This window comes from Nelumbo nucifera, chromosome 2 (assembly GCF_055504915.1).
Source record: "Nelumbo nucifera cultivar China Antique chromosome 2, China Antique-T2T, whole genome shotgun sequence".
Classification (NCBI taxonomy): domain Eukaryota; kingdom Viridiplantae; phylum Streptophyta; class Magnoliopsida; order Proteales; family Nelumbonaceae; genus Nelumbo; species Nelumbo nucifera.
In genome coordinates this window covers 39,721,336-39,731,999 of record NC_142650.1, presented here as the reverse complement: position 1 = coordinate 39,731,999, position 10,664 = coordinate 39,721,336, and the positions used below count along the sequence as shown (strand labels likewise).

Genomic DNA, 10,664 nt, shown 5'->3' with positions numbered 1-10,664 from the left:
CAATACACACTAACATGTGCATGTGGGACGCTAATGTGATCTATATACTTTTTCTTTCAAACCAAATACAACCTAAAAAAATTTTGATCACAATTGCTAATTTGCCCCCATGCACAAAAAGCTTCAAAACAGCCAAACTTTTCCCAAACAACAGCAATAATACTTGCTAACATTAACATTTAACTTGTGATGCCGAGGGATTCTGTAGACAGGCCAGGCTGTTATATGCGGACAGCCAAAGTAATACTAGGTTTTGCTGAGTTAATGGATGGATATCCATTGGACATCCGTAATTGTTGATAATAAAAAAGGGGGGACATGTGTCACTTATCAATTACCAATAAGTGTTATCAGGCTCGGATTAGATTTGAATGATCGGACGGCCGGCCAAATTCCAAAACGGTTTGGTTCGTGGGTTGTTGGTTCTTACAAATGTTGACTTGGTTGGTTAAACCTACATCATGTTCATAACAATATATTTATTATTTTTTTAAGCCCATTTTGATAATATAGCTAGATTTAGAAAATAATTTAAGATATTCACTATTCTTTGTAATATTTTTTCTTTCATTAATTTTTATTTGATTGAATTGAATAGATAAATTAGACAATCTATTGTATATATTAAAGAAATGTGGTCACGCAACAGCCATCCCCACTTGGTACTTCAATTTTTTAGAAAAGAGGATCTCAAAAGTGGTTAATTAATTTTACATTTAAATAGAATAATTATCTTAGAAGTGGTTTATTCAAATACATTCAATCCAGTTTGAAATGATACAAAAATGTGGCTATTTATAAAAAACACATAAAAGACCTAAAATGAATTTAGCAAATAAATAGTAAATACCAATTAAAATGGGTTATTATTTATAAATAAGACATTATTTAATCTCTTAGATCATATTAAAAACAACATAAATTAATCGTGATTTCCAAACAAAGTAGGTCTGAATAGATTGTGAATTACAAAGATGTAAGACCCGTATTAATATTTCTAATTTAATTTTTTATACTTAAATAGTAAATTTCAAATTAAATGATACTATAGTTGCCCCGTACATAGTACGGGGTCATTCTCTAATTAAATATTCAATGGAATGCATTTTATACATTCATTTTAGAATTTAGGGTTTGGATATTCGATTTACTAACAAAATAAAACCTGAACCAGTGACGAAGTAAACAAAATGGTTCATCCCAAGGTTTTTAAAATCGGACAAGACATGAAATCATTCTAGGGGACCAGTTTTCAGGTCGAACAGTCCAACCATCTGGTTCGAACGAACAACCCATTCTGACTTAAAAAAAATAATAAATAAATAAATAATGACCAAAAACCACTGTCCAAGTTGACAGTTGGACCACCAGGGTCAGAATGGTTTGCTGTGATTCACGGTTTTTAGCCCAGCGTAGGGGAACAACCATGGCATTTGAGAACGTAAGGGGCAGTAGTGTAAATGCAAGGTAGAGGGAATTGTTTAATATATAGTTCATCAAACCAGAGCCAGAGGCGGCCAAATACCTTGTATGTCACGACCATTAGTTGGTAAAAGCTTCAGGAACACACTGTCCTGTCCACACACCAAAAGCTTAAAATTCAAACTTGTTGATGCCAACTAAGAAAGGGAAGCTTCATATACTCATCCATCCCCACCATTTCTGTTGTCGGATCTTCATCGGAGAAGTGTGTAGGAGAGGACATCTTGCATGTGAATTGATGGCTAGCTCCTTAATTAGAGCTTCTCGGCCAAATGCCTCTGAGAGTCCCTGACATACCCCAGGTTCCTCAAATTTGGCGATTTCGATGGTGTAACAAGCTTTTTAATTGTTGCTTGGATTTGGGGTTCAAGTGAAATGATCCTTCGAAATCAAGGAAACCCAGATTGTTTGAGCAACCCAAGAGACTTGTTGAGCTGATCATATTCATATTAATGGCTTCTCCTCCAAATGATAGTTCTTAGCTAGAGACTTGTAGCTCAGCTTCAGAGACAGGTCAATCAGTCTCAATAAGGCCAGAGATCACTAGGCTTTTCAGCTGAAATTGATGGTCTTGTTGTTAGTTGAGCGGTTTGTGTGATTGGGTGTGTGGTATAGCTCCCTAAATTACACCATGTTCAAGTTCAATCTCTATGTGATATAAAAACTTATGATATCATATTCATGAACGCCATGGATTAATTTATAGAAGCTTAAGGGTGGTAGCTGAAACGGTTCAAGACCAGAAGAGTTTGTGAACAGGAGAGGAGGAGGGATGGATGGGGTGGCCAAGGAGGAGTCATTGCCTCCGGGATTCAGGTTTCATCCCACTGACGAAGAACTCATCACTTACTATCTCACCCACAAGATATCTGATGCCAATTTCACTGGGAGAGCAATTGCAGATGTTGATCTCAACAAATGCGAACCGTGGGATCTCCCAGGTATAGTAATCTCAACCCTTAATTTGATTCATCTCTTACACCCATCATCATCTACCAACCTGGTTTATTGCACTGCTGGTGCAACAACTCTTGGCTTACACCAGGCTTCATTGCTTTCTGGTAAAATTTAAAATTTCTCCTCAAATTTGGGCTTATGACTTACACCAGCTTGTTGAATCTACAGCTCTGGAAGCTTTTAATTAAGTTTCCTTCATGCTCTTAATTTACCCAACCTGGTTTATTGCACTGCTGGTGCAACAACTCTTGACTTACACCAGGCTTCATTGCTTTCTGGTAAAATTTAAAATTTCTCCTCAAATTTGGGCTTATGACTTACACCAGCTTGTTGAATCTACAGCTCTGGAAGCTTTTAATTAAGTTTCCTTCATGCTCTTAATTTACTCACAGAGCGCGCCTCACACCAAGTTGCAGCTATATGCACTGTGAATATATAGAATTACGAGAGATAATCCCGATGTGCGCGCGCGGCTGAAACCTGCAAGTACTGTAAGGTTGGTGTGAGGCGCTTTACGTGAGGAGAAAATCCGAACTCTAAAATCAGTGGTCTAGAGTGGGGATTTGTTCCTCACAATATAGCACCCCTCATACCAACCTCACAGAACTTGCAGTGCATATTGGGAATATCTCCTGTATTTGTATGAACCCGGGATCTGCTGATCAGCATATCAGAAACATTGGTTGTACTTTAAAACATTGATATTCTCAATGTATAATTGGATAAGCATGACTAGCAGCAGATATATACAGACTCTACTTGTATATGGTCATTCATGCATGGAGAGATTCAGTATGAACAACTGCAATGTATTGTGACTTTTGAGGTTGGTCTGAGGCACTCTTTGTGAGGAACAAATCCTAATTCTTGATTTTAAGGCCATGAGCTGTAGTGCAATAACCTGAATTTACTCCTAGTTAACACAGTGCTCACATCAACCTCACAACACATCCTACCCTGTATTGGAAACATCCTCATGAATAATGGCATGCAAGTAGGGGAGACGTTGCTGATATATAGCTAGGTCGACGTTCTGTGAGGTTGGTGTGAGGCGCGCTATATGTGTGAGGAGCAGATCCAGACCAGTGGTGCAATTTCTTAAGACCTGACACAAACAAAATTTTCTCTCTCATGTGTAGGGAAGGCAAAGATGGGAGAGAAAGAGTGGTACTTCTTCAGCCTTCGAGATCGAAAATACCCAACTGGAGTACGCACAAACCGTGCAACGAATGCTGGATACTGGAAAACAACTGGGAAAGACAAAGAGATCTTTAACTCTATTACTTCAGAGTTGGTTGGAATGAAGAAGACATTGGTTTTCTATAAAGGAAGAGCTCCCAGAGGAGAGAAAACCAACTGGGTCATGCATGAATACCGACTCCATTCCAAAACCATCTTCAGAACTGCCAAGGTAAATTAGCTTACTCGTCCCTTCGTCAATGATAACGATTAATTGGATGTTTATCATATATTGAGTTGCTTCTGATGAATTAATAGATCATATTTTATGGACGCAGCATTTGCTCTGAGCTATAAAATCTCTAGAGACAACATATTGTCCCCTATAATTAATAAGATTACAGATACTAGCTGCATGCATGAAAATACATGCTCGTCTGAAGCGATTTCAAACCTTCACCCAAACAGACAAACAACCTGTGTTAAAAATAAATAAATAAATAAGAAGAAGTTCTTCCACTTTTTTTCACGATTGGATTGACCCAAGTTATAATTGGGTTGGAGTCGATTTTGATTGTTTCAAATCGATCAATCCAAACAGACTATATGTATAATTGTTATCTTTATTTTGGGCAACTATATATAGATAGATAGATAGATAGATAGATAGATAGAGAGAAATCAAGGTTCAAAATGCTTCTATAATGTGTGTTTTAGGGTTTGACCTGGTTCAGGGGGTAGAAAGGGCTTAAATTTATTTTTGCCTTAAACTGAATTAATTTGAAAAAAACACTAAAAAATAATTAAGAATAAACTTCAATATACATGTTGATATATCCGAGTATCGGCCTGTATCGATATTTTGAACTTTGAATAAAATATAGTAACTTAGAGGCTTTAATAGAGGGGCTTTGTGAATAAATTGTTTGGGCTAAGCACCAAAGCACTAACCTAGTTCCACATACACTTCCACTCACCAAAAAAGAAAAGAAGCACCAACTTGGTTCATAACGTGAAGAATTCTAATAAAATGGAGCTTATGCAGTTCTTGGAAACTTCGCCCTAGAGACAAGGTGGGGCCATTCAATTCTTGAAAATTTTATACAAGCAAGATGGGACCGTTGATGGAAATTTGTGAAGAAGATAAAAGGTGGGCTAAGTTTCTCATGGGGCGAATAATTCCAAGAACCATACAAGCGCGTTGCATGCTAGCATTCCCGGTTGGCAAATTTGGATTTGGTCGTACCTTTTGGATCATTTTCTTGACTTTGTGAATTGGACGGTACATATTTGTTTGACGTTTTGGCGTAACCTAGCCTAACTGGTTAAGGAGGACAATTGTTTTTATTATATTATAAAAGTCAATGGACATTTGGACTGACCTCTAAATTTCCCTCTATTATTATTGGGAGGTTGCCTAAGAAGGATAATTGTACTTGGAATAGAATCATGGCTTTAAATATTACAAGATTTTGCTGAATTTTGATTTCTCATCTTATTATTATCATTTTATGGTAAAGGGCTTTATTTTTTTTGGGGTCATTTACTAGAATATCTATCCTATAGTTTGCATTTTACTAAAACATCCTTTATAGTTTGAAATCTATTTTTTTAGTAGAGAAAAATAAAGTGGTTGTTCATGTTTTACCAGGGATCAAAATGACATTTTTTTTTTGTTTTTACTTTCTTATGATTAAATTTATTTGAATGGATGTTAGGGTTAAAACTGTTATTTTCACTTTCATCTAATGGAACTTCGATTAAGTAAATTGATAACAAACTATAGGGGATGTTTTAGTAAAATCATGAAACTATAGGGGGTATTTTAGTAAGTGACCCTTATTTTTTTATATTTTTTAATAAAAAGGGCCGTAAAACCTCAACCTTTCAATTGATGGGAGCTGAAAGCTGATATAAGTGGGCTTTACACCTGTTATAGGGGTTATAGCCTGGGTCCTAGTCCGGTCCATCCAAGGTTCCAGGCTTAAAACATAAGCCCAAGCCCAAGCTTATATGGGCCTAGACCAGGTAGGGTCTGATTTTGTAATATAATTTTATAAACGTTTATTATATTCTGTAATATAATTAATTTTTTATTAATATTGAAATTTAAAAATTAATAATTGTTTTCATGAATAATTAAATTAATTATTTTAATATTGTGATTAATTAAAAATTCCCAAGATACAATTACCAATTTATTGTTTATATATTCATCATTATTTCAGAATTACCAAAGTTTAATACCAATTACTATTTTTAATAATTAATTTTAGTGACATATTACCAAAAAATTAATTATTTTATTAAGATTAAAGTTTAAAATTTAATAATTATTTGTATGAATTATTTTATTACTTTTTAATAATTCAAAATATTAGTTTTATTAATGAATCATATTACTGAATATTACTATTAACAACAGTAATATTTTTTATAAAATAAGAAGTATAAGATTTATTAATTCATATTTAAGAATTATTAATGATAATTATAAAACTATTCATGATTTTTTAAATATTAATTATAAAATTTAAAAATCATTATTAACTATTTTCTTTTGAATAATTAAAAATACCTTAAAATATTATTTTTTATTAATTAATATTATTGTTAATAACTATAAATTAAAAATAGTGCTATTAATTACCAGCGGAGACCCATGAGCTGCATGAGTTTTGTTAGAAGAATTTGAAGCAAAAGGAGCTAGGCTTGTAGCTTGGGTTGAGTGGGCCTAACCTGAGCCCAACCCATCTCAACCAAAGCTTTTGCACAAGTTGGGCTTGAGTTTTAGAACTTTAAGCTGGTTTTAGGCCAAAAAACTCAAGGCTAACCTAAACTCAAGTTGGGCTTGGGTTGTGGCCTCGGGTAGTTCGTGCTCAATTCAACCCAGTTGATCTCATACCAACATTTTATGATAGACTAGGCTCTATAGCTCAATATGCCTAAGCCTAAGTCTAGCTCAAGATGTTAGGTTAAGCTCAAGTTGGGCCTAAGTTGGTAAACACAGGCTGAACCTTGGGTTGTTAAACTCGGGCTTGGGTTAGTAAATTACCAGTAATTATTATCATTCTATTTTTGTTATATATTAGTAAATTATAAATAATTATTGAAAACTACCAATAATCTTTCTCTTACCAACCTAGCCTTAACCTAAGCTTTAACCCAACATCTTGGGTTGGGCTTAGGATTGGATGTGTTGAGCTTTGTGGCACAATTTCTAGGTAGAATATATTGATAATATACAGATATGTATATCACAAAATGTTGGGTGGGCTCAAATTGATCAAATGGGCTCGGGCTACCCATGCCCTCAACCCAAGCTCAACCTGAATTTAGGTTAGACTTCAATTTTTTGGCTTAAGTCCAACTTAAAGTTTGAAAACTCAAGCCCAAACTATGCAAAATCTTTGGTTGAGTTGGGTCAACCTCGGGTTAGGCCTATTCAACTTGCACCTTAACTCCTTTTGCCTCAAGTTATTTTAACAAAGCCCGTGCATCACACAGGTCCCCACTAGTATATATACTAAAGTAGAAACATGCTACATCATGGCTTGACCTTTCTTCCTTACCCCAACCAAAAACTCTTAGACACTCTTCATTTTAGCCTTTCTTGCTCCCTTATGAGCCACCTCATCACTCCCTTCTCCCTCTCTCATAATGAATTATTTAACTTTTTTAATTAATTACCGATATTAATTAATATTATTTTATGATATTTCTTTTATTATTTAATTAATTAACAATATTAGCAATACATCATTTAACAATATTTATTAATTAATTATGGTATTTATTTAATTAAATGTCATAATTAAATACTGTTACAAAAATACATCTAATACTTTTAAATAATTAAATAAATAACATAATTAATAAAAATATTGTTAATTAATGAATTAATAATTAATTATATCAAATACTGCTAATTAATTAATAGCATTTTCACAAATACTATTTATCAATTAAATAAATAAAATAAATAAATAAATACCATAATTAATAATAAAAATATTGTTAAAATACCATAGTTAATTATGGTATTTATTTATTTAATTAAGGTATTGTGGTAATTTTGGTATGCTTAGGGGTTTTTTAGTCAATTCAGGTTTAAGGAGGCCAAAACAAAATTCTAATCTAATGCTGGGTATTTTGGGTTAAAAAAAATGAAGGGTGGAGATGGATTTGAGTATATAAAATGGTTTTGTGTGTACAAGCCAATGAGATTAGTCAAAATATAATCTTTTTATATGGAGAGCAAACACGGGTATTTTTTACTGAAATTTTTTATAAGGTGGGGTTTTTAGGCATTTTGAATCAATTGGTGGGGTCAGATTGGCCTAAATAGGCTTAGATTAGGTAGATGTAGAGAAGTAGTGATTTGGTTAGTTTATTAACTTTAAAATAAAATCTTGATGTGATGGAAGGGAAAATGAGGGAATTTTTTGTTAAAATTTGGCAAGGTTGTGTTTTTTAACATTATGGGTTGATTGGTAGCTGGCGTTCTATGAATGTTTTTGTTTCATTTGTTTTGAAATCGTCATGTCATATAAACAAAAAAAACAAAGGTTTATAAGACAAAAACAGTGCAAATGTTAGGATGATGTTTGGTACATCTATCACTACGTAGGTGTTTTGAGTTTACATGTTAATTTTCTGTTTGGTTGATAGTGCTGCCACTTTATCGTCATCGAGGTGCTCTGGGTTTGAATGTCAATTTTTTGTTTGGTTGAGATTGTTTTTTACTGGTAAGATTGTTTTAAATTAAAATAGTTCAATAAATGCCGTCACATCTGCGCAAGCTAAGCATCGGCATTTATTAAGGTTGGAATAACCAAAACCAAACGTGGAAAGTGGTGCTTTCAGATAAAGTGTTTATCTAAAAAACATCCATTCATAAACGCTAATAGAGTCAAACACATAGGGTTAGTATCATTGCCATTTGTAACGTTTTAGGTTAGTCAACACAAATTTTATAAATGGCAACTCCTAATCCGATGTCTATATTTTTTTAGTGGAAGTGGTTATCTAGTATGATGTGAATACAATTTCTCAAAAATTTATATTGACCAACCTAAATCATTACAAGTAGAAATGACAATGATACCAAATACAACCTAGATTTGCATATAAATGTTAATTTATGAGTAATAATGAGTCAATCATCAAAAAACATTTACTTTTTGGATGAGAGATAGTATAATAAGGTGGTGTCACACTTAATATAAATATCTCATTTAAATATTTTAGGTAGCAATGTCAATACCAGACACAATGATCAAAACACTTATTTATCAACATTAGTAACAACCAAACAAGTTTCACGTGAAAGCTCCTGTGTTGAACCTCTTTCTCTCTCTCTCTCTAAATGTTTGAACCTGAGATGGAAATGATACTAGACACAATCTATGATACATGATAAAATCCATAGATGAAACCATGTTTTTCAAACCAGAACTTCAAGAAGATGCTTTTGGATTTTGTTAATTTTTGAAACTAACAATTTGTTTTCAAAGCAGAACTTCATGAAGCAATTTGTTTTCAAACCAGATTACATTAGAAAACACCCAAAGATCTCTGTTCATAGCTTGTTAATAATGTTGTTGTTTGGCAGGATGAATGGGTGGTCTGCCGAGTCTTCCAAAAGAGTGCTGCCGGTGGCAAGAAGTATCTCCCCAACCAGACAAGATCAAATCCTTATAACCTCGAAATCAGCCAAAGCGGCGTGGCACCCATCATGCAGGCCGACACATGTCACTTCCCGGTTGGAAGAAACTATTTAGGTAATGCTGACTTGGCAGAACTTTCAAGGGTCCTACGTGGCACACCAAATGGTAATATACCAATCCAGTCACAGCTAAACTATCCAGGTAGCTGCTATACAATTTCAGGGTTAAATTTGAACATTGGAGCTCCAACACAACCAGCAGTTTGGAGGACAGTGACACCAGTCTTGAATCAACAATCCATAACCACAGATGCATCTTCGTCCCTGTTAACCAATTGCATGCTTTCATCAACTGATGCTGGTTTTAGTGTAGACATGAATGCAGCTGGTAACAATAGGTTCCAACATATGGACCCAGGTGTGGAACTTGAAAACTGCTGGCCTCCCTACTAAGAGAGAGGGGGTATACTTGAAGCTCATTAAATGGTATAGTATATATAATTCAATATAGTAGTTGAAGCTTTTCTTTTCTTTTCTTTTCTTTTCTTATTCATAAAATATATACAGTTTGATGCAAAGTTGTTTTATGGTTATTAATTAATTTTACGTCCCCAATTTTAAGTGGGTAATGAAAAATATGTTTCTCCAAGATTTTTTTTTTTGTGTGGCAATTATATGTAATAAATAAGTGTAAAGGGATTCTTTGAGAAAGAAGATTGGGATCACTTACTCTATTTACAGACTATTTTGAAAGGAAAAGGTTATTTGCTTATTCATTCAATGTGACAAAGTTTGTCTTATTCATTGTTATTGATAAATACTTAAATAGTTCAACAAAAACAATTTAATACATGTCATCAGATAAAAACACAACAAATTTGAGGAAAAAAAATCACTAATTATATTATCTGCCTTCTCCTAATGTTCCTTGGCAAGGATGAAGAACTCTCAAGTTGTATCAACAATGTGGTTGTGTCCTTGAGCAAGCAATGTAAAAAAATCAAGTATTAACAAAAATTACACTCAATAGAAAACTAAATCATTTTCTTAATATCCATGTAACAAATGATTGAAGCAAATCAGACTTAAATCTAAAACTAATACCACCTAATTCTAAAGCTAAATTTTACAATAATGTTAATATGAAAATGAAAATTGCATAAGAGAATCATAAGACAATTTCAGGTCTAAAGTTGAAGCTTAAAAAACATGATAGATTTTTGAGATGGGGTTCAAGTACAAATGGACCCCAAGCTGACCAGCAAAAAGTTTGTCATTTCACCTGTATATATAAAATATATGTGGTGCTCTGCTGTCCCTCACAAGTAAAATTTTATTTAAGTTGGTGAATGTTAGATCCCCAACAGTGATACCACCC

The 10,664-nt window shown here is 33.7% G+C and overlaps 1 protein-coding gene across 1 annotated transcript; it reads left to right on the top strand.

Moving 5' to 3' along the window:
* The first annotated feature begins 1,693 nt into the window (after window positions 1-1,693).
* On the top strand, window positions 1,694-10,061 carry LOC104599174 (NAC domain-containing protein 92-like). Its single transcript, XM_010261594.3, has 3 exons — window positions 1,694-2,423; window positions 3,579-3,850; window positions 9,233-10,061. Exons 1-3 carry the CDS (start codon window positions 2,255-2,257, stop codon window positions 9,737-9,739), a joined length of 948 nt encoding a protein of 315 aa, XP_010259896.1. The 5' UTR covers window positions 1,694-2,254; the 3' UTR covers window positions 9,740-10,061.
* The last annotated feature ends 603 nt before the right edge of the window (window positions 10,062-10,664 follow it).

Coding starts and splice junctions, on each gene's coding strand:
- LOC104599174 (XM_010261594.3), top strand. CDS start 2,255: ATGGATGGGGTGGCCAAGGAGGAGTCATTGCCTCCGGGATTCAGGTTT. Junction 2,424..3,578: donor CGAACCGTGGGATCTCCCAG/GTATAGTAATCT, acceptor TCTCATGTGTAG/GGAAGGCAAAGATGGGAGAG. Junction 3,851..9,232: donor CCATCTTCAGAACTGCCAAG/GTAAATTAGCTT, acceptor GTTGTTTGGCAG/GATGAATGGGTGGTCTGCCG.